Source organism: Tiliqua scincoides, chromosome 6 (genome assembly GCF_035046505.1).
Source record: "Tiliqua scincoides isolate rTilSci1 chromosome 6, rTilSci1.hap2, whole genome shotgun sequence".
NCBI classification, from domain to species: Eukaryota; Metazoa; Chordata; class Lepidosauria; order Squamata; family Scincidae; genus Tiliqua; species Tiliqua scincoides.
This window is the reverse complement of record NC_089826.1, coordinates 24,512,000-24,536,496: the sequence shown is the minus strand read 5'-3', so window position 1 is coordinate 24,536,496 and position 24,497 is coordinate 24,512,000. Positions and strand designations below refer to the sequence as shown.

The 24,497-nt window shown below is 43.5% G+C and overlaps 1 protein-coding gene across 1 annotated transcript; it reads left to right on the top strand.

Annotated features, from left to right (window-relative positions):
• The first annotated feature begins 1,102 nt into the window (after positions 1-1,102).
• On the top strand, positions 1,103-24,274 carry CFI (complement factor I). The gene is made up of 13 exons (XM_066632406.1): positions 1,103-1,170; positions 1,391-1,638; positions 4,054-4,201; positions 6,148-6,332; positions 10,714-10,824; positions 13,535-13,651; positions 14,784-14,813; positions 16,069-16,104; positions 18,137-18,240; positions 19,523-19,629; positions 21,597-21,871; positions 22,644-22,745; positions 23,762-24,274. Exons 1-13 carry the CDS (start codon positions 1,103-1,105, stop codon positions 23,977-23,979), a joined length of 1,749 nt encoding a protein of 582 aa, XP_066488503.1. The 3' UTR covers positions 23,980-24,274.
• The last annotated feature ends 223 nt before the right edge of the window (positions 24,275-24,497 follow it).

Here is a 24,497-nt window from a genome sequence, read left to right as displayed (position 1 = left end):
TGAGCTATGGCCTGTCCCCTGGGCCTATCTCCCCTTCCAATTATATTTACATAATGTTGCCAGTACGCAAGTCACCATTGATCTATTTCAGCCGCTCCTGATATGCCATATCTGTGTCTCCAAACAATTTTTGCTTTTGTGATGAGGGAATCTCAACCTCTTTCTGATCATTTTTGCATTCTTTCTTCCTTTCCCGTTTCACCCTATTAAGACAATCAAAGGTAGGGAAGAGCATGTACTGTACTACCCAGTCTCACTGCAGTGGTGGCATCAAGGTTGACCAGATCAGGGACTGCCTGAGGTCCCATGACAAAATTCAACTGGCCAGGCAAATCCCTGAACCCTCAGTACTGAAGGCAGTGGTAGTATTCAGTGTATCATCTTGGGAAACCATGAGGGACAGTGCATGGCTTTGTCACAAGGTTCCCAGCATGACCCTTCTGCATAACGGGCATATTTTCTACTGGTCTTTTTCACTTTGTTTCAAGAAAAAATCACGACATAAGAAATTATCACACCTGTCCTTTTATTTTATTTTATTTTGGTTTTGTTTTGGAACAGGAGTATAGAGCCTGATCATTTTTTTTTTTTTAGGTGGGCTGGATTTCCTGATATTTTGTTGCTGTTACTGGAAACAGACACTCCCAGAGCTCAGTACACAATGTTTTTTTATCCATTTGCCAAGGAATTGAGCAACTGACCAAACACAACCTTGAAATCTGAGCTTCTAGTCTGTTAATTATGCAAATCACGACAGATCTTCAACTGTGCTCTGTGAAAGTTAGAAAGAGATCTGCATAATGATCTGAAAGTGTTAAGGGCAAGATAGGTGTGTGAGAGTTGGGCACAGAATAGTTCATTCCTCCATGGATCTGCCAGTCTTTTGTTTATTTCTCTTATCTTAAGTGAAATCGGTTTGACGCAGAATTCTCCAGAAAAGTTCAAAACCATCTGCCCACATGCAGGTTTTTTGCACTTATTTAAAAACCATCTATTTAAATATTTGTTAGTTGTTAAAAATTAACAAGAGACAGAAGTCTGAGGCTGGAGAAAATTCCAGGGAAAGAAGATCTTCTAAATTCACAGAAAGATAGCCTTCATTATGAAACTACTATCAGTTCTTGTGTTCATTTTATGTCTTTCATTTTCTATTTTTGGACAAAAGGTAGGGTTCTTATTTTAAATAGTGAAACATTTTATTTGTATCATTTTAAGAGCTTTATTTAGTTTTAAAAATTTATCATGGAGATGAAGTGATTATTATTATTATTATTATTTTAATCATCTGATTTATTTTGTGTCACCTAATAGAATTTCATTTCTTGCAGAATCAACCATCAACAGCCAGGAGAGAGTCAATGCAACAAACGCCACCAGTTCAACTGGGGAGATATTTGATAGAAGAATGTGTGAATAACCGCTATACTCAGAATTCTTGTGAGAAAGTTTTTTGCGAGCCATGGCAGAGGTGCATCGATGGTTCCTGCCTCTGCAAATTACCCTACCAATGCCCGAAGAATGGTACCTCCGTTTGTTCTACTGATGGGAAGACTTTCCGAAATTACTGTCAGCTAAAGAGCTTTGAATGCCAACGCAGACAGGGCAGTTTTCTGAACAGAGGGAAATGTAATCCGCAAGGTATTTGCATTTTATGTTCTTTTTTTTCCAGTTTTAAAAGCTCCAGACTGTAAGGGTGGGAATTTGAGTCAGTTATATTAACTGGCTCTACCAGTTGTTCTGTTAGCCCTGTAGACGATGCAAACACTCATTGCAGACAGCAAAGCAACTAGAGATGATGATGATTTACATACTCCTTTTCAATAAAAAAGTTCACACAGTTTAATTTTATCTGTATCTTTTTAGGGAGCCCTTTGAGAACTACTTATTTATCTATTTAACCATGCAAATAAATAGTTCCCAAAGGACTCACAATGTATACAGAAGTTGGGTAATTAGGAATAGTTGCTCTTCCCCACTAGAGAAGCATAACTTTAAAAGTGCCTTTTTTCCAGTTAACAAGGGAATCAGACAAACTAGGGTTAAAATTATATGTTTTACAAGTGAAATACTATTCATGTGCATATGGCCATAATAGGCAAATGCAATTCCACAGGTGGTCTAGCTTGATGAACTCTCTAATGGACGTGGTTCTTTGGCTAGTACCTAATATTGCCAACCCTTGAAAGTTGGTGTCAGGCAAGTTTCTCTGGGGAGGGCATTACAAACACAGGGTGCCACAACCAAGAAGGCCCTATTACCAGTCACCACCTGCCTACCCCATATATCAGGGAGAGTCAGAGAAGGATTTCTAATGATGAATACTGTACAAGGTTTGGGAAACCCACATAGTAGGAGGCAGTCCCTCAGGTGCCCAATTAATATTCAAGGCCTCTCCCCACAATGTTCAGCTTTCTTTAAAAAAGAAAAGTAAAGCTTTAGCCCTTAAATCTGTGGACCAATAAGGAAAAGTATGCAGGCAGAATTGTACCCAGTTGCTTGCTAATGAATAATGTAATTCGCAGTCCAATCCTAAGGGAACTTTACATTGCTTGACTAAGAGCCCAATCCTATGCATGTCTACTCAGAAGTAAGTCCCACTAGAGTCAATGGGGCTAACTCCTAGGAAAGTGTGGATAGGATTGGGCTGTTAGGGTGCAATCCTAACCCCTTATGTCAGTGCTTTCCAGCACTGGCATAGCGGTGCCAGTGGGACAGGTGCTGCATCCTGCAGTTGGGTGTCACTCATGGAGGCCTCCTTAAAGTAAGGCAGTGGTTTTCAAACTCTCAAGGAGAGTTTGAGCCACTGTAAGTGCTTGCGGGGGGGAGGCAGCAGGGGCGGGTGGAAGTCTGTGGTGTAATCCCCAGGATCGCACCGCTCAGGGGGCTGCAGGGGCTTGGGTGCACTTACCCAAGCCTCCTGCAGCCTCCCTGGGATGCAGGGAGCCCGGTGTGACCTTTGGCAGGGCTCCCCGCAGCAGTGAAAGTAAAAGCGGAGCAATCGCACCCCACTTCCACTAAAGCAGAAGTGGAGCCCTGCCAAAGGTTGCAGTGGTCTCCCCGCATCCCATGGAGGGTGCAGGAGGCTTGGGTAAGTGCACCCAAGCCCCTGCAGCCCCCTGAGCAGCATAATCCTGGGGATCACGCCACTGCCTCCTCCCTGCCTCCAGGTTGCCCCCGTCCCTTAAGGAGGCAGAGGCCAGGGCCCACAGGCTGGGGCATTGCGACGCCCCAGTTTGAAAAGCCCTGAAGTAAGGGAATGTTTGTTCCCTTACCTCAGCGCTGCATTGCCCTTAAGACAGCGCTGGAAAGCACTGACATAAGGGGTTAGGATTGCGCCCTAAGTGTTCCAGCAGTGTAAATCCCTTTATGGCTGTTGCAAAATCAACAGTGCCAATGGACACAGCTTGGCTGCTGCCGTAAGCAATAAGTGACTGAATCCATATAAAGACAGGGAACCCCTGCCACCACAGGTAAGGCTGCACAAGGGTAAGTGGGAGCCGGGAAGGGAGTGGAAAGGGGTGGGCATGGGCAGAATGTAGAGGGGATGGGGTAGGGTGGGCGGATCTGGCCCAGGAAGGGTGTGGGTTGTGACACTCAGTGAATCCTAACCCCCATTCCAGGCCCAATCTGGCTTCACAGGTCAACATGGGTTTGCACCAGCTATAGGGCTGATGCAGGTCCAAGTTGACCCATGGCAGCTGCAGGGATGTTCCCTTCCCTGAAGAGGCCTCAACATACCAAAACACCTCCCATAGGATACAGAAGAAGCTGCGCTGGTACTGCTGCATCGCCACAATGTGGGGAATTGCATAGATTGGGCTGCCCATATGTTCTTATGTTCATATCTTTAAACATGTTCATTTGCCTGTATTTATGTATTTATGTTCTGGCTGTTATGCAATTATTTCCCACTGCACTCCCTTAAGATTCTTTGCCATGAAAATATGTTTATGTTTTAGGTCTATTTTTCACAAAACCTATCTTTTGATCTTGCATATGTCTTTTATAAAATGACTGAATGTAAACGTTAGCAGACTTTGTTTTGTTTTCTAGAACATTTTGAAATTTTCTTGGAGCCAGACTATGACACAAAGGGATTTGTTCAAGTCGCATTAAATCATGAGCAGAAGACATTTATATGTGGGCATGGATGGAGTATGAATGAAGCAAATGTGGCTTGCAGACATCTTGGTTTTCCAAAGTAAGATTCTGGGGTGGAGTGGTGAGTCCCCTATATTGATAAATGTGATGTTTTTGTTTCTTAGCAAAGAAAAATCCAGGATTTTCTAAGACTTCTTTATTTTATTTATTTATTTATTTATTTATTTATTTATTTAGAAGAGTTCTGTCCTATTTTATCCAAGGCTTAAAGCTGCAAAAATATAATACATGATCTAAAATAGATTAAAATGAAATATGTTGAATACAAATGCAGGTGAGAGTGAAAACCAACTAGCACCAATACCATATAAGCAGATAAAAAATATTACATAAAAACATCTAAAAATTGCTGCTGTCTCTTTTTATTGTAAGGACATCTGATTGCTGTTTTTAAGATCCTATTTTTGTGAGAAATTTGTTTAACATGTTTTGATTGTGATTTTATGGTTTTGTATTTCTAATTATTGTTGTATGCTGCATTGGGTCCATTCAGGGAGAAAGGTGGGATAGAAATACTGTAAATAAAAAATAAATAACAGCAGCAGTGTAAAAGCTTTGGATAAAGATGCTAGGAGCAGCACCAAATAAAGTTGGACATACAAGTTAGACCCCAATATTTGTGGGGTTACACCTCATACTGCGGATACTGGAATCCGCAGGTATCTATGTCCAAGATTATTATTATTATTATTATTATTATTATTATTATTATTATTATTATTATTATTATTATTAACAGTATTTATATACCGCTTTTCAACTAAAAGTTCACAAAGCGGTTTACAGAGGAAAATCAAATAACTAAATGGCTCAAATAATCAAATAGTTTAAATGACTGTTTGAATGACTGTAAAACCGAAAAAGTTGCAAAGATTAACAGCCTGATCCTCTGCATGTCTACTCAGAAGTAAGTTCCATTAGAATCAATGGGGTTTACTCCCAGGAAAGTGTGGATAGGATTGGACTGTGAGACTCCTACCATTTGGCAGCAAAGCCATGCTGTTTCCGAGACTGAGGAGATTTTTTTACAGTTGAAAGACCTGCTTCCAGGTTGCGCGGAGGTTCCTTGCTCCTCCCAGCCTTGCCCCAGAATGCACTAGATAAAGATGGGCAGCATTTGGCACACCTAAGTGTTTTGGTCTCAGTAAGTGGTTTGGTCTCCTGTCTTGAAGGTAGGACATAAGTGTGAGCTACTAAATGCACCACTTAAGCAACCTTTCTTTTAATACCTTGTTAAGTTGTTATTACAGAAGGATTGGTATGCCCATGAGAATCTGAGGATATATATGATATGCTTTGTTATCTCCTGGATTATGCTGTCTACAACACTGGCAATCCTGGCCCCTGCGCCATCTAGGGCCAGAACCACAAAATGCCACCCCCCCCCATCAAGGCCCTTCTGAGGACTGAATGAGGCTGCGCACAGCTGTATCCGGCCCTCAGAAGGCCTTCTGAAGCCTCCGGAAGGCCTTAAATGTCACTTACAGTTTTCGGCCAGAACTGAAAGTGAGCTTTAAAGCCCTCTGCAGGCCTCCGGACAGGTTACGGACGGCAGGTGAGCAAACAAGGTGGCGCGGCCCCTGCAGGCATGGCACCCTGAGGCATCTGCCCCCATCCTCCAAGGTATGCCTGTGCTCTATTAATAATAGAAGAAGCAGATTTAATATTCGGAAGAACAAATAGATTTATACTTTTCATGTTCAGAAACTCTTCCATGGATCAAAATCAATAGCAGATTGATTCCTAAGTTTATGTCAAAAACTGAAGCAGTAATGACTGAAGTGGAGGGGGAATCATATCATGGAATTCTCAGTGGTGGCACTTTCATGCGGGGGGGGCAGGGAAATTGTATACTCGTAGTTACAAAGACTTCAACTTTTCTCTGTCCACTGTGGAAGTTAAATTTAGCTATAGTAAGTAATAATACATGCAGTTTCCAGCGCAGTGATAATCTGTTTTGACTGGGATTTTGCATGCATTTCTCAGAGGTGCTGATCGTGCTGAGCTTGATCACCCAGAGCTTGATCACCCAGATAACGCCTCATCAGAATGCCTCAGAGTAACTTGCAGAGGAATAGAGACTACATTAGCTGAATGTACATTAAGGAGATCCAATAGGACTGATGAGGAGAAGGTTGCTAAAGTGGTGTGCTACACAGGAGCACACACAGGTTGGTAAAATAAGTTCTGTGGAAAAATGGTGTGTATGGCTAGTCATTGTACATCACTGGCATCACTGGGGGTGCGGGGGTGTATACCATACCCGGTGACACTCTCAAGGGGTGGTGACACCAAAATTGCAGAACCCATGGCATTTATGATTAATACCATCCTGTTATATATCATTCTATGGATACTTTAATGCAAAATGCAATGAAACAAACTGCATTGTATTCTGTCGAAAGTTATGGCCAATTAGGCAGAAAAAGAAAACACAATTTAAGTAACAAAAAGTAGATTTTTTTAACTCAAAACTGACCAATGAGACTGATTATTCCTAGAGCCAATGAGGTGTTATTTGGACACTGCAGGGAACCAATAAAGTGTCAGGTCTCATTTCCATGTACTGTATCAATGCTAATACTAGAACTCTCATTCAGTTGTGTGAGTGTCATCAAGTTGACCACTGGTTTTTGGTTGGTTACTGATTTACAGGACGACCTGTACTGTTACATGCTGAAAAAAATAAAGGGTGCAATCCTAACCCCTTATGTCAGTGCTTTCCAGCACTGACATAAGGGCAATGTAGCTCTGAGGTCAGGGAACAAACATTCCCTTACTTTGAGGAGGCTTCTGTGAGTGACACCCAACTGCAGGATGCAGCACCTGTCCCATTGGCACTGCTATGCCAGTGCTGGAAAGCACTGACATAAGGGGTTAGGATTGCACCCAAAGTTAATAAATAAATAAATAAATAAAGTTACACCAACCCAAGTGATGCCACTGCATTTAGGCTGTACCTATAGTATTGTAATTTTTTCTATGTTGTCTGGCACGGGAGGAAATCCATCATCGATGCAAACCCCAGTAATGCCTCTGCTGTACATCTAACTCTGTACATCTAACTTTATACTCAGATGACAGATCATCAGAGATAGACAGTTGTGCAGAACACCTAAGAGGCACAAAGTAGGGGGCTTGGCTTGGGTCCAGTGGGTTTCTTGCTTCCCCCTTCCTGCTGCAGTTCCTTGTACCACCTCAAATGTCACTCCTGAAGGTTGGGAACCCTCAGAAAAGTGTAGCAAGTTGTACCACCTCTTATGTAGGCAGAGGCGCCTTCTGAGTGTATAAGGTGTTTTCTTGACCCAAGCCACTGTTGCAATAGTGCAGGGGTGCCCAAACCCCAGCCCTAGGGCCACATGCAGCCCTTGAGGCCTCTCAATGCGGCCCTCAGGAAGCCCCCAGTCTTCAATGAGCCTCTGGCCTGTTACCAAAAAGGCTGCTTTGTTTAGGGGAATTAGTATATTAGCCTTTTGGAAACTTTTGGGACCATAGGCTGGATACCAAGACAGCGTTAAGCAAAGAGATCCCTTGCCTAGCTTAATGAGGAGACTGGGATAAAGGTAACTTTCAATCAAAGGATTATATTTTTATTGCAAAAACACACAAAGGTAAACATAATACACATGGATAATTGATAAGTATAGATTTCTAGTACTTGTGTATAGTGTACCTAGCTAGTGGTGGATGCATGTGCTATGTATTTGGGTGCATCCGAAAAGGAATCAGAAATGGATAGGGTGTAGGGAAGTATTTAGGGGTTCCTTAATCTGCTAAACCCAGTTGCTGACTAAAGATGGGGGAGAAGGGAGGAATAGCTAGGGAAGAAGGGAGGGAGTTTAGACGCAAGATATATTTACCTGTGGGGGGGGCAGTTGGAGGAAGAGTCCCGCAGGACCACTCCCGCAGGAGAGCAATCAGAGAGAGAGACATGTGCTCTGAGTTCTCTCTTATAAGAGTTGTCTTTGACCTGGAAGTTGACCTAAACTGACTGGAAGTATCCCAGAGCTGTGCACATGCTCAGTATACTTGGAGTATGTAAAGAAAAGGTGGAAGGGTCCAGAACTCAGCTATCAGCAAAGCCTGACTCTGGGGGAGGGGGAGTAGCTTACTTCCTGTTGCTACTGGATTTGAGTCTGGAGGTGGCTTAATGGCTGTGATTTAGATTAACAATAGGTGATAGACTTTGCTGCCAAAGTCCTCCTCCTTTAAGGTGTTTGCATATTCAGTGATTGACTTAAACAATAAAGACATTTCCAGTGTCTCTAGAGAAAATGAGTCTTCCAGACTGACAAACAACATGAGAAATGAGTGAGCTTAAGATTTGACTCCTTTTGTGGCCTGAAAGAGAAGTTTTAGGCCTGCATTTTAGTCCAAAATACACTGCTCAAAACAATAAAGGGAACACTTAAACAACACATCCGAGATCTGAATGAACGAAATATGCCTATTAAATACTTTGTTCCTGACATAGTTGAATGTGCTGACAACAAAACCACACAACAATCATCACTGGAAATCACATTTATCAACCCATGGAGGTCTGGGTTTGGTGACATACTCAAAATTGAAGTGGAAAAACACACTACAGGCTGATCCAACTTTGATGTAATGTCCATAAAGCAAGTCAAAATGAGACTTAGTAGTGTGTGTGGCCTCCACGTGCCTGTATGACCTCCCTACAATGCCTGGGCATGCTCCTGATGAGGTGGCGGATAGTCTCCTGAGGGATCGCCTCCCAGACCTGGACTAAAGCATCTGCCAACTCCTGGACAGTCTGTGGTGCAACGTGGCTCTGGTGGATGGAGCGAGACATGATGTCCCAGATGTGCTCAATTGGATTCAGGTCTGGGGAACAGGCGGGCCAGTCCATAGCATCAATGCCTTCATCTTGCAGGAACTGCTGACACACTCCAGCCACATGAGGTCTAGCATTGTCCTGCATTAGGTGGAACCCAGGGCCAACCGCGCCAGCATATGGTCTCACAAGGGGTCTGAGGATCTCATCTCAGTACCTAATGGCAGTCAGGCTACCTCTGGTGAGCACATGGAGGGCTGTGCGGCCCCCCCAAAGAAATGCCACCCCACACCATTACTGACCCACTGCCAAACCGGTCATGCTGGAGGATGTTGCAGGCAGCAGAACATTCTCCCTGCCGTCTCCAGACTCTGTCACGTCTATCACATGTGCTCAGTGTGAACCTGCTTTCATCTGTGAAGAGCACAGGGCGCCAGTGGCGAGGTTGCCAATCTTGGTGTTCTCTGGCAAATGCCAAACGTCCTGCACGGTGTCGGGCTGTCAGCACAACCCCCACCTGTGGACGTCGGGCCCTCATACCACCCTCATGGAGTCTGTTTCTGACCGTTTGAGTAGACATATGCACATTTGTGGCCTGCTGGAGGTCATTTTGCAGGGCTCTGGCAGTGCTCCTCCTGTTCCTCCTGGCACGAAGGCGGAGGTAGTGGTCCTGATGCTGGGTTGTTGCCCTCCTACGGCCTCCTCCACGTCTCCTGGTGTACTGGCCTGTCTCCTGGTAGCGCCTCCATGCTCTGGACACTACACTGACAGACACAGCAAACCTTCTTGCCACAGCTCGCATTGATGTGCCATCCTGGATGAGCTGCACTACCTGAGCCACTTGTGTGGGTTGCAGACTCCGCCTCATGCTGCCACTAGAGTGACAGCACCGCCAGCATTCAAAGGTCACCCAAACATCAGCCAGAAAGCATAGGGACTGCGAAATGGTCTGTGGTCACCACCTGCAGAACCACTCCTTTATTGGGGGTGTCTTGTTACTTGCCTATGATTTCCACCTGTTGTCTACTCCATTTGTGCAACAGCATGTGAACTTGATTGTCAATCGGTGTGGCTTCCTAGGTGGACATTTTGATTTCACAGAAGTGTGATTGACTTGGAGTGACACTGTGTTGTTTAAGTGTTCCCTTTATTGTTTTGAGCAGTGTACATAACTAGATATAAAAACACAACTTGGAAGGGAAAAGGGGATTTTCACGTAACAGGCCCTCCAGAGATTTGTTGGAGCCCGCACTGGCCCGACGCAACTGCTCTCAGTGTGAAGGCAACTGTTTGACCTCTCACATGAGCTGTGGGATGAAGGCTCCGTTCACTTCTTGTTGTTTCACATCTGTGATGCAGTAGCGGAAGCAAAGGAAAGGCCAACCTTGCTTTGTGCAAGGCCTTTTATAGGCCTTGAGCTATTGCAGGACTTTCATTCATTCATATAAGTTTGTCTTATATATATATTCTAATATATAGAATATATTCATATATTCATATTCGTCTAATATATTCATTAGTTATGTTCATAAGTTATGTAAACTTATGTAAATTTATTCAAATTTTAAATGTAATTTAATTCTTTTTTCCCTGGCCCCCGACACAGTGTCAGAGAGCTGATGTGGCCCTCCTGCCAAAAACTTTGGACACCCCTGCAATAGTGCATTCATTCTATAAAGTCATCCTCTTAATTTGCACATTTGTTATACTGCAGCAAACTTTAAATAAAAATTGTTTCTTATCATTTTTGACAGAATGTTCCTCTGGAGAATTTCACTGTGTCAATAGAAAGTGTATCCCATTGAATAAAACTTGTGATGGAATCAATGACTGCGGAGATTCAAGTGATGAACTGTGTTGTAAAGGTATACTATTAATAATTGTCCCTTGTGCGCCGTATTTATTTTTTATTTATTTGTTTAAAAGATTTTTATCCTGCCTTTCCTCTGCCAGAGCAGATGCCCAAGGTGGCTCACAATTTATAGAAAATAAAATAAATAAATAAATAAATAAATAAATAAATACAATTTATAAAACAAACAAACCAATTTGGAGAATGTTAATAAAGCTATTAACATTCAAGGAACTGCTATAAAGGCACAGGAGGCAGACAACCCAAATGTCAAATGAAACAAAAAGGTTTTGAGCCCCTGCCAAAACACCATGAAGGAGTGGGTAGATCTTGATTCCCCCAGTAGGGAGTTCCATAATTGTGGCGCCACTACCTAGAAAGCTCACCCCCATGCCACCATCCCTCTAACTTGAGAGATTTGCTATTTGCTAACTACATTGCAGGGAAAGTCCACAAGCAGAAGAAAAAGACATACTTTCCAGCCTCCTTTTAAAGCCTCCTTTTAAAGCCTCCTTTTAAAACCTTTTCAAGCCAATCCTACGTAACTCTCCATGCAGTGATGCAGCAGCACTAAAATGGTGTCTGGTGTATCCCATGGGGGGGGGCGGATTTGGCATGCTGAAGCCTCCTTAGGGAGAAAGGAACATTTGTGCCCTTGCCCCAAGGTAAGCCCCTGCTGCTGCCATGGGTCAACTCAGATATGAGCCAGCACAAGTCTGTATTGACCAGTAAAGGTGGATTTAGGATTCAGTGGGATCATCTGCCACCGAACCTGCCCCTTTCTGGGCCCGATCCACCCTCCTCCCTGCCCCTGTTGCCTTCCTATTCCACCCACCCCCTGCCCTGTTCCTCCCCCTAACTGCCTCCCTCCTGAACAGGGACGGATCCAAGTGGGGGGCCATGGGTGCGTACCCCCCCCCAAACTTTCTGGCAGCAGGAAAGGGCACCTGCTGTGCCTGGGAGCAAAATTGGGAAGGGGAATGCCCACTGGGCGTTTGTGTTTGGGAGGGGCTATGATCACTACCAACTTTGGAGCCCAGGTCAACCAGCTGGGTAGACCTGGGCTCCTGCCTGGACTTTGGTTGGACTGGGAGCCCAGGTCTATCCAGCTGGTAGATTTGATGTCATAGTTCAGGTGGGAGACAAGGTCTACCCAGACGGCGATCAAAATGATCATAGGGCTGGAGCAGCTTCCTTATAGTGAAAGACTACAACATTTGGGGCTTTTTAGCTTAGAAAAGAGGTGGATATTTGGGAACATGATTAAGGGCGAAATCCTAACCCAGTTTCCAGCACTTACATATGGGTAGTGCAGCTCCAAGATAAGGGAACAAACATTCCCTTACTTTGTGGAGGCCTTCATGAGTGCCCCCCAACTGCAGGATGCAGCACACATCCCATTGGCACAGCTATGCCAGTGCTGGGAAGTGGGTTAGGATTTGGGCCTAAAGCATATAAAATTATACATAGCTTTTCTCTCTCTCTCTCTCTCTCTCTCTCTCTCTCTCTCTCTCACAGCACTAGAACCAGTGATCATATAATGAAGCTTACTTGTGGGAGGTTTAGGGCAGACCCAAGGAAATACATCTTCTCACAGTGCATAACTAATCTCTGGAAGTCACAACCACAATATGTGGTGATGGCTACTAGCCCAGATAGTTTTAAAAGGAGATTAGTGAAATTCACAAAAGACAAGTCCATTGCTGTTTATTACTCATGCTGGCAATCCACTATCTCCAGGTTCAGAGGCAGTGTGCCTCTGGATATTTGTTGCAGGGGGGCAATGCTGGGAGGGGAGGTATGTCTTCAGCAATTCCTGTTGGCTTCCCAGGGGCAACTAGTAGGCTACTGTGGAAAAAAAGGATGCTGGACTGGGCAGGTCTTTGATCTTATCCAGCAGGGTTCTTCTTATGTTCTTATGACTGGCAGTGCTGCAAAAGAGAAGTAGATTTTAGCATGATGAACTGTAGGCATCTGTTGCTGAATGCCCATGAGGAGTAACACATTGAAACTCTCATTTTCAAAGTAGTTGTTTAAAAAAAAAATTTGTATGTGGACTCAAGCTACAATGCTGGACCATAGCTAATGCTGTGGAACCTTAAGGGGAAGTGGTTACATTGCTCTACAACAGGTGTGTCCAAGCTTTTAGGCAGGAGGGCCACATCATTTCTCTGACATTATGTCCGGGACCAGGAATAAAAAAATTGGAGTAAATTTCAAATTGGAGTAAATTTACATATATTTACATAAATGAATATATTAGAGATGGAACTTATAAGAATGAATGAAGGTCTTGCAATAGCTCAAGGCCTATAGCAGGCCTTACACAAAGCAAGACTAGCCTTTCCTTCGCTGCTGCTGCAGCGTCACAGACGTGAAACAGCAAGCAGTGAAGGGAACCCTCGTCCCACAGCTCATGTGAGAGGTCAAACAGTTGCCTTCACACTGAGAGCAGTTGAATCGGGCCAGCACAGGCTCCAGCAAGTCTCCAGAAGGCCAGAGGCTCAATGAAGACTGGGGGCTACCTGTGGGCCGGATTGGGAGTCCTCAAGGGCCACAAATGGCCCCAGGGCCGGGGTTTGGGCACCCCGCTCTACAAAAATGATCACTGACATTCCATAATGTTTTAATATGTAAATCTGACTGCATGTTGTACCTGGTATGTTCTTAGGCCTTCTATAATTGTGCCACTGATGAACCTTTGACTAGTTTCTTTCTAACAGAATGCAGAAGAGGGAGCTACCACTGTCAGTCAGATGTGTGCATTCCAAGAAAATACCTCTGTAACAATGAAAGAGACTGTCTAACCGGAGAAGATGAAAGTCACCAGTTATGTAGAGGTAGGTGTTTTAATTATCTTTGAGTGTATTCAGGCAGTAATTCCTTCCCTCCCTCCCCACACCCTGGTAAATGCATCTGGACAAGCTTCAAAAATCTGGATAGCTAGAATTCAGTGGGACTTTTCACACTACCTAGTTCTGGATATCTACCAATCAGTAAGTAGGTATCAACTGTACCCAGCTACACTCTTTTTAAATCTATTCCCGACTACAGTTATTCATATGTTCTGATCTGTTCAGTGCAGTCACAAACTGTCTGCAGTGTCCATGAATTGTTAATTTGTGAAATGAACCCAGGAATACTCATTCACATGAATATATGCACCTGGGCAGGCACCTGCACCTGGGTACAGGCATTCTGTACATAGTATTGTATATGTGTAAACAACCCATATATATCTCCTTGAAATGAAGGTCTTCTTCACCTGGCTTCAGTCAGTTACCCAGTAATGTCCATTGTCCACAACAAAGACCAAACAGTACCCAAACATAAGCGGTGTACCACTTTACCTAACTGGACCCCATGGCCCCATTTCCATATGGCAGCTTAAGGACAGGGTGCTTACTGTAATTCAACATAGTGTATTTGATTTACAGTTCATAATCCTATCACATTTATGAAGTTTGCAACTGCTTGGAGGGGAAGGGAGGGGAGAAGTCTAACCTGCTGCTTCCACAGGACTGTGGGGGTGGGTAAAACAGCTCAAGAAAACTAACAGCATTCATTTAAATGGTGCTAAATCCTGGGTGGATTGTGTCTTATATTCTTCTGACTAATATTTAAAACCAAACCCTTCATTTTTGTAATGGAGGCTAAAGCAACTTTACAAGCCAATTTTTCAGCAGCTACACAGAAACTAAGCTTCCTTCCAAGATGATATCAAATAAATTGACAGTATTTTATTTATAGGTCAATTTAGTGGTTACCACTTCCAGCCAAATTCTTTTTTTCCCCCTCTTAGATTTGTTCCATCAGTTTCACCTTCTCAGAAAGTGTATCAGCTAGGAAAACATCTCTGAAAATGACACAGTACAGTACCTATAAAGCCACTCAATGTTTGAATTAGCAAGTTTGTGCATAAACTGTACATATATTCTTGTACAAATGTGTGCTTTTGTTTTCTTTAAATAGGTGATAAAACCGCTAGGGGAGATGAAAGAGGTAAAAAGTTGTATTTTGCTATTGTCATTCTATTTGTTCTGTTTTCAATAGGATTGACAGTTCATTTTTATGGTTCCTCCTCCATAGTACCTGGGCCTGGGCACAGCAGAATAAAATACTAGGCCAGGAACAATGCACTGGACCTGGTCTATGTCCCTTTTGCATCTGTTGACCTTGCCTTTCCTGGCAGAAGGGATGACTATGATTGGAACCTTTTTACAGCCCAATCCTAAACCATGCTGGTGCTGTCAGATTGCATGGCCTGCACTGCATCCAAAGCCCATCCAATATATTGGATGGGCATTGGATATATTTTGGATGTAGAAGGTGTATATTTCCCCTTATCCCAAGTAAAGCTCCAGCCACCGCATGGAGCTTCTTGAATCAGCACCAGCTATATAGCTTGCACAAATTCTGGAAGCCCAGAGTGCATCACTGCTGCTATCTCCTCCAGAGCCCAATTCCACCCCCATTCTGCCATACCCACCCCAAAATGCCCACTCCATGCCTCCAAACCACCCTTCCACCACCCTTTCCCATCTACCATGCCACTGGCAGAAACATACCTGTGCCAGCTGATGCAGATTCTGGATGTGACATTGCCGAGCTGGTGCAGGCCTTTGTGTCATCCCAGCTGACTCATGAGTAGCCAGTAGCGAACCTATTATTAAGTAGAATGGAGCAAATTCCCCGGGCACAGAGCCTGCGCACCTCTAGGGGGAAGCCTTCCAACAAAGTCGGAAACTGTGCTTCTGGTTTAAGACCATAGGGAAGCCTCAGGAGGCTTCTCCAGTCAGTCCTGGAGTTGCACAAGGCTCCATTTTGTTCCAGGTGAGTGGGGGGGGGGCTTCGTGCAGGAGGGGGTGCCATTGCGGACCTTTGCCCCAGGGCACCGCAAGGGCAGTTCCGCAACTGTGAGTAGCCACAAATGAGCCCTGCAGCACTTTTGCAACACTCTGAGTTGACACAAGGACTGCCACACCAGCTCAAATAAGAGTTAGGATTGCACTGTTAATCTTTTCAGTGTTCCTGAGAAGTTTTAAGAAAAGTCAGCCTCCACTGGAGTCGGCAACTGCTAGCTGGCACTGATGATAAGGTGCGTTGTTCACTTGCCACTTTAAAAATGGACAGCAGCATCAGTAGACCTCTAGAATCAGTAGAATCAGTATGTATATCAGTGTTTACTAATGGTTTTGAAACCAACTGAACTGGCATTTTCAGTTACAAAAACAGATAACTACTTGTTTTATTATAGAAGAAATAGAAGCAAATGAAGAGTCCATGGATGAAGGTAAATGTTTATCATGGGATAAATACATTAGAGTGATACTGTTTGTTTAGGATATTTTCAGAAAAATGAAACTGCCCAGTCCTGTACATAGCTACTGAGAAGTATATTCTACTCAGTGGGACTTGCTTCCAAGTAAGTGTCCACAAGATTTCAGCCTAAGGTTTAGAGCCCAATCCTGGGCTCGACGCACCTGCTTACCGCCAGTCCACGCTGTTGCAAACGTGCCATAAGACACATTTGCGAGGTGTAACGCTGGGCCCGCACCCGTGCTGCCCCAGCGCTGGCTGGCACTGGGATAGTGCCGGGCGGGCACCCAGCCTCCGCCACTCGGAGGTGGGGAGAGGGTGGGGAAGAGGTGTGATGGGGAGGTGGGTGGCGAGGAGAGGGTGGGCAGGAGGCGTGCTGGGGGGAGGGAGCAGGGAGGGAAGGAGGCGGGATAAACCTGTGCATTCGTGTGGGGCTCAGCGCCTGACACGAACGCTCTTACACTGCCTACCTTTTGGTTGGTGGTGAACTGAGTAGCCCCACTGTGGGACTACTTCCCTTACCTGGGAAAAGGGGACGAAAGTTCCCTTCTCCCGAAGTGCTGCCCACAGCTGCCTTCGGTGCACAGGATGCAGCAGTAGCCATTTTCAGTTTCTCTACTGGAAGGAATCTGGCTCTTTTTGACATCACTTTGAGAAATAGTGACTTACTGATACTTTTTGGCAATAGTATTCTTAGGGTGCAATCCTAAACTTGCGCCACCTCTAGTGCGAGGAGACCCATAGGGGCCAGTGCACCTTGCACAGGGGTAAGGGGAAAATTTTCCCTTGCCTCTGGCTGAGCTTTCTGGCCCCTATCCTGCACTGGATATAGCTCAAGCCTCTTGGCTTGCCTGTTCTAGCACAGGATAGGATTACGCCCTTAATGTCACTTACTGCTTAATGATGTCATTTCTGGCCCTCAGAAGGCACCAAGAATGCTTCACTTTGGCCCTCTGTATGAGAGACATCCCTGGCTTAGGATATGGCTTGCGATTGTCACTGTTGATCCTACCCTCTCCTGGGCCCAGTCTTCCCCGGTTCTACCCTCCTCTACTCAAAAATGCCCCCTAATTGGAACACCCTTCCATCACACTCTCCCACCTCCTGCATCACCCAATGCAAACCTATCTCCTCCAGCTGGCGCAGTGGCTGGATTCAGTACTGGTGATCCAGTGCAGACCTCCGTGCTAGCCCAAACGACTCCCAAATCAGCACAAACATGCCATGTTTGCAACACTTGGGAGCCAGCTCAAGTGCCAGTTTGGATTGGGCTGCCAATTTTATGCCTACCCTTTCACAAGCTAACCCACACCCAATTTCATCATTGCTGTATGGGCCTAGACATGGGCAAGTTTCTCACATAAGAATTCCCAATGCCACCTATCTATTTGTACAGCTACTCCTTTATACTGTATCAAGCATATTCCTCTTTCGAAGAAATCTATCTGGGTGGTGCTATTTCAGATCATCCCAAGCACTCCTTCTTTCAACATCTTGAAAGCAAACACACATAAGCAATTCTCACTCACGCAGCATGCACATTTTAAAGCCACTGATTTTTCCTTAATCATAATAAACTATAAGCCACGTAGCTCTCATAATTAGGTAATAATTTTAATGGTTCATATGACCCAGCAATCCATCTGGTGATACTACATCCTGCTTTTCCTTTTCCAATACAAAGTGTGGGGGGAGGAGGAGAAGTAATGGAGGTTAGTGGGCAGATAGAGGTTGATACCCTCCATCAATCTGGTGCCTAAGGCAACTGCCTTAGAGCCCAATTCTATGCATGTCTACTCAGAAATAATCCCAGTAGAATCAATGGGGCTTGCTCCCAGGAATGTTTGGACAGGATTGGGCCCTCAGTTGTCTTCATGGATGGGCCAGTGCTGTGTACTTCACTAAAGTTGAAGTAACAAAGAGTTATAGAAATCTAGCGACAGAACAATGTTTTTTTAAAGCGAGCACATTCTATATGTGACACTGTGTATCTGTTTATATCGAAGAAAGAAAAAAGATTAAGACGCTGTTTCCCAAGCTACAGTGTGGCATTGCAAACCACACAGTTACTCGTCGGAAGCGAATCCTAGGCGGAAATGAAGCAAAGGAGGTAAAGTTAAATATATCTGAAGAAATTATTGGTTTTTTTAATAAATGGAAACTGGAGAACCAGAACTGGTTTTAGTAGTACATTTTGTAGTAATGTAAGAGCTCTCACAATGGATGCAACAACATAGTACTCCACTGTGAAGTATCATATTACCCAGTCAGAGTTCCACCCACTCTCAGGCTAGAAAGGAAATAGTCTTGCATGGCTATCCATCTTTCATCCTTATAGGGTATTTTTTGCACACATAAGCCTTAGGACAGTTCTATACAATGAAAGGCAAAAATGAGGCTTCCAGATCTTCATTTATAACACTAACGTGTGGGTGAGCTGCATTTGTAGGGCAAAATCAATGGACAGAGGAGTGCAACTCTAGGCTATTTTTCATACAATTTTCCCAAACCAGACTCCATCACCAGAAATAATCTGATGAGTATCTACTTTAAAAATCATGCTCTGATCTTGCCTTAAAGCTATATCTGATCAGGGTCTGTGTTTTGATCAAAGAATGTTATTTTTTAAAAAAATGATTGGTAGAGGTTTCCTCTAGTTGGAGATTTCCTCTAGTTCCTCTAGTTGGAGCTAGTTGTTTGGAAATGTTCTTGGAGCAAAGAGATCTGGGGTGGGAAAAGCTACTGATGTTTGATGATGAGTGAGACATCCCACTCCTCCATCTAAGGGGAAGGGGGTGATGGAAGGTGTGTGGGTACTTTTAACAGGCTACTATGTATATGCTTTTAACGATGATAGTCAATGGGGCTTACTCCTGGGTAAATGTGGATAATTGCAGCCTTTGGGATGTTGGAGAATTTTTTTAAAAACAGATCAGCCACTGCTTGGGAGAGTTAGGAGGGTTCTTACTTTAAATAAATTTTACAATTTTTACTTAATTTGTAAGGGGAGTTTGTTATATGGGGTTATTAAAAATTTTCATTTGTAGATGATGTCACTTCCAGCCATAACAGCACTTCCAGGTTAACGACTTCACTCCTGGTGGATCTTGGCAAATTGTTATTCTAAAATGTGGGTCCGGGTGCCAAAAAGTTTGCAAACCGCTGCCATAAACCTTTCATTGACTGCTCCTCCAAAGGAAGCCAAACTCAGGCAGTTCTACCCCTAAAATTTCTCACTCCCCCCAGAAAGTGTGGCACACACAAGTATTGGTGAAAAAAAAATTCTAGTTAAGATAGATAATATTCATAGCAGGATTTACCAATAAAGGGTGTAGCATCTATCCGTGAACAGAGATATGAACTCATGCTATTTTTCTAAAATTTTTGTGCAGTTTGACTTTCCTTGGCAAATGGCAATCACAGAGGAGCTGGCCAAAGTGAACTGTGGTGGTGCTTATATTGGAGGCTGCTGGGTTCTGACTGCTGCACATTGTGTTCGGTAAGCGATGGCTTAGGAAACTTCCAGGTATCAGGCTGATTTTACTGTGGCTACCTATGAGTAGCTTGGTGGATCTGTGGTCTGAAAATCCCAGAAACTGAAATATGTTTAGGTGCTCACAATTGTCTATTAGAAATCCTTTTCCCCACCCAGCTCAGAGAACTAAGCACAATTCTATACATGTCTTCTCAACAGTAAATCCCTTTGGAGATGGACAGCCCTATCCTAACCTGGGATGGAACAGGCGTGTCAGCTGTGTATCCAGCACAGGGTTGGAGTTGGCTGCTGCAACTCAGAATAAGGGGATAATTATCCCCTTACCCGGAGTAATGCCCCAGTCACCTCAATGGGGCTACTCAGATCTGCACGAGCTAAATCACTGGTGCAGATTCTAGCACCCCAGTGTAACAATGAGCTGCCTAAGTGCCAGCAGCTAGTCCCATCCCCCTCCCAGGCTCAGTCCACCCACCAGTCCACCTGTCACCCTTTCTCACCTGCCCTCTCCCCATCCCAATGTCCTGCCCCGAAGGGCAGCGCCAGTTGGTAGACAGGGGTGGGTCTGTCCAGTGCTGCTGAGACCAAATAAGCAAGACACTGAAAGGTGGAAGGCTATGAAGGCTGTTTATGCCTGTGGCCTCTGGGAGGCTCAGCTCAAATTCAGAAGGCACTCTTCTATAAAAGTGGGACACTTTTATACATTCCTGGTCCTTTGTCCTAAAATCTAGACTTCCCATTGGCTGAAATTTCACATCATAGATGGGGCAAACTCCCAATAGGCTATAGATAACATTAGAGACACCTATTCCCATCCACCAATCCAATTAAAATTCATTGACAGGTCTTCTTACTAACATCATTAAAGGAGATGGCACAATGTACTTTGCCTGGTACCATTGTCTTATCTGCATACCTTTCCCCTTCGTTAACACAAAAATTGAACACCTGTGGGGCCTCTCTGCCAAACTAAGGTTTCCTGTCTTTTATTAAGTCTTTTCTAAAATCAAGCAACCTTTTGGTTCCTTAAGAAATACTTCTAATGACTACTATGTCCCCATATACGAATTACAATTTGGGGCAAGACTATCTTGTCCTAGCTTTGTCTATATGTGCCTTTTTCTATTTCCATTGCAATTCAAACAAAGAGTCTCCAAAAGCAGAAGTTTCCCTGGTACTTTTCAACTTCGTCCGTCTCATCTTCTCGCCCGTCCTTACTTTCAAAGGGGGAGTAGCCTTGTCTCACTGTGACTTGTTCAAGGATGCTTGCTTATCTAATTAAAATGTGTGCTATCTTCTAAAGTTCATTTCTTGCAGGTGTCTTGTGGTTAGCTCGCTAGACACTTTGTTAGTTTGCCAAGAAACATTGCCAACTGATAGGAGTACCTTGACATTTTAGCAGTTAATTTAGCAGAGCAGTTAATTTTTAAGCTTTCCCCTAAGTTCATGCTTTCCCTGTCCCTTCTTCCCTTCTCTGTTACACTGTATTGATGGTTGCTACAGGTTTGGCTATCTTTTCTTGGAAGGGGGTCTGAGACGGGTAAGCAGGTGTCACCAAAACACCCCCATTCCATCCTCCCCCCACCCTCCTCAACACCCCAGGCCAGTCTCCCCAGGCCGGTGCAAACTTACCTTGTTCCAGTGCAGCGGAGGCCGGATCTGGCCTCTATGGGCCAGTGCACATCCTTGCGCCGGCCCCATCAACTCACAAGGAGGTGCAGACATGCCTTAGAGCATGTTTGCAGCACTCCCAGGCCGTAGCAAGGGACATGTACTAGCCCAACATCAATGTAGGATTGTGCTCTTACTCCTTTATGGCATGCTTGCAACAGCATGGGCTGGCAGAGCTCTCGCTCCACCTGCGTTCCAGACCATAGGATTGTGTCATAATTATTTAGCTGGAAAGTTATCACAAGTTAAGATTTACATTTTTGCTTCTACCTTACAAATGATTTTTTTCCCCCCAGACAAAGCCGTATATATCATTATAAAGTATGGACCGGAATGCTAAATTCAATAAATATGACTACTGGAATGGACGTATATAAACTGAAAAAAATAATTGTACATGAACACTATAACGGGAAAACATATGAAAATGACATTGCTTTACTGGAGTTAATACCTAAGGACAGAAGGGATTCATCATGTTACCCACACAAGTCTGTGCCAGTGTGTATCCCCTGGTCACAATATATGTTCAGTTCTGGTCATCAGTGCAAAGTGTCTGGCTGGGGATTGAAAGAAGGTAAGTAGGAAGATAAAGCAATTATCTCCTTTAATGATGTAGGAAATAAGGGCCTATTTATTGCAAAAATGATGCATTGCTGCCTTAGCCCCTCTCCCACACACACTTACCTTGGTTCTTAAACTCCTGGGGAGTTTGAGAATCTTAAGGTATCAGAATCTTGCTGCTCAATTACCCAGTTCAAGCCTGCTGCTGCCTTACTGCTTGTTGAGCTTCTTTCCTTTGCATCTCATCATCTTTCTGTACCTGCTTTTCCCTACCACTTCACACAGATCCTTATTGCAGCTGAATCTGGGGATCTCTTCAACTTTGGGCCCCCACCAGCATGAGCAATTCAGATTTGGAGGCACCTACCAAGCTATTGTGAACCAGTCTGGCCAAGTTGACTGTGCCATAGTAACCCCTTTATTTCACAACTTACCACAGCACGGTGACAAGTCTTGACATTGTGAATGAACTGCTGTGTAGCGAACTTGCCAATGTGCACTTCAAAATTACACAGAAGTACACAAAATTATTTAGTGACTTTACCTTTTTATATGCACATTCATTCTGGCCTGACTTGGTAGAGAACCTCATCAGACAGTGCAAAAAAGATGGATTAACCCAGCCACTGGTGAACTGGGCTGAAATTCTGGCCAAACCATGTATTGGGAAGACAGCATGGCATATGGGAAGTCTGAAATCAAATACTAGGTATCACAACTGTAAGGGTATTTTGTACTGACTTTGTTGGTTTTCTTTCAATTTTGCCATTCATTTTTTTCTTTAGGTTTGGTAAGAGAATATACCCTGAAATGGGGCTATGTTTATATAATGGGAAACTGCTCTGACATCTACAGGGACCGTTATTTTAAAGGAATGGAATGTGCAGGTGAGTATGAACTAAGTGACTCAGATAGAAACACATGAGCATAAGCACAGATGACCCAACACATTTTGGTGCCAGAGACAACAAAAAATTCCAAATGGTGGCTCCTGCCACCTATGATGGTAAAAAGGTTAACAATTAAACAATTCAGTATGATTAATAGTTTGGCAAAATGAGCATATTAATATCTCTCAGTCTGCTGGGAAAGAAACATACTGGTGTCTCAATGTCGCAAAGTAAATAACAAGACAGGACAATAGTTCAATCTGAGATTCAACCATTGCTTAGCTAACATACAATTCTATCTATGCTTCCTTGGAAGAACATCCAACATGTTCTTAGGACTGTAACCTAAGAAATGTACCCCTGCTAATTGGGTAAGAGGCACTTTTTCAAGTGGGTGCTCCTCTTTTTAGCAAGGGGAGAGTAACTGGCCCACCTCACCCCAGCAGTGTCTTTTCTAGTGGCTGTCTGCTGGTGTTCTTTTTGCATTTTTTTTAGATTGTGAGCCCTTTTGGGACAGGGAGCTGTTATTTGATTTTTCTCTGTAAACCGCTTTGTGAACTTTTAGTTGAAAAGCGGTATATAAATACTGTTAATAATAATAATGAACAATATAGACAGTGGCAGTCCAGAAGACATGGGGGCAATTCTTTGAATTCACATGTTTCATTTTTTAGACCTAGCATATACAGATTTTATGAATAAAACTACAACCGTTTGTACAATTGTGCAAAATAAATTCATCAGTGTTAGACAGAGGCGACATCTGGGAAACCATTATTTTATTTTATTTTTAGTAATATAGTCTGCATGCAGAAGATATTTGCACATACACTTGGGGTTTTGCACTACAACCCATTTTCTGGATTGTCTTGACAATATCCAGTATTAGGAGTGTTATACCAGTATAACTGGGAATGAAACTAGAGAGCACCCACAGTTAATTTAGGGAGAAAAATGTAGTGTTTGTTACAAGGAAAAGACAGTGCATCTCTTCTTTGCTTTTCTCCTGCCAGGTACTTCTGATGGCTCGGTAGATTCATGTAAAGGTGACTCCGGAGGACCCCTAGTTTGTTATGACTCTCATAATGTAGGGTATGTTTGGGGTATTGTGAGCTGGGGTGAAAACTGTGGTCAAAAAGGATACCCTGGAGTTTATACAAAAGTGGCCAATTATTTTGATTGGATTTCCCAACATATTGGAACAGCTCTGATTTCTCAATATAATGTGTAGTATTTGAAATATTGTTTAGAAGAATGAGGGTACAACTGAGCAAAAGTGAAGACTTTTTTCATTGGTTTCAGCAATAGAGATGTTCAGCACAGTCATAAACATTTACTCAGAAGTAAGTTCAGTAGGACTTATTCTCAAGTAAATTACACATACAATTGCAGCCTTAAGCCTGTTGACCCCTATAGGAATTAAAAGTGCTTGAAAATCAGCAGTTATGACTTGTCAAATTTGCATTTAAACAGTTAAAAATTTCTGTTGACTTAATGTGAACAATGATTACTTGTTGTTACACAGACTGTACATACAAATAAAAGTGATGCATACTAAGGACTTCTTCATTAAAAAAATTAAGAATACTTATGAAATTAAAACAACATGCAAAACATCCTAAACATGTGAGAAACACAGCATAATATTGAATTCTTTCATTCCTCGTTAATACCATCCATTAATATTTATTTTTCACTTTTTTATACTGCCCTTCCTCCATGGAGCTCAGAGTGGTGTACATAGTTCCT

What these genes read in the sequence shown, in the direction of transcription:
- CFI (XM_066632406.1), top strand. Translation starts at nt 1,103, where the DNA reads ATGAAACTACTATCAGTTCTTGTGTTCATTTTATGTCTTTCATTTTCT. An exon ending in CTACACAGGAGCACACACAG is followed by an intron (nt 6,333 to 10,713) that starts GTTGGTAAAATA and finishes CATTTTTGACAG; the next exon opens with AATGTTCCTCTGGAGAATTT. An exon ending in TGAAGAGTCCATGGATGAAG is followed by an intron (nt 16,105 to 18,136) that starts GTAAATGTTTAT and finishes TTTATATCGAAG; the next exon opens with AAAGAAAAAAGATTAAGACG.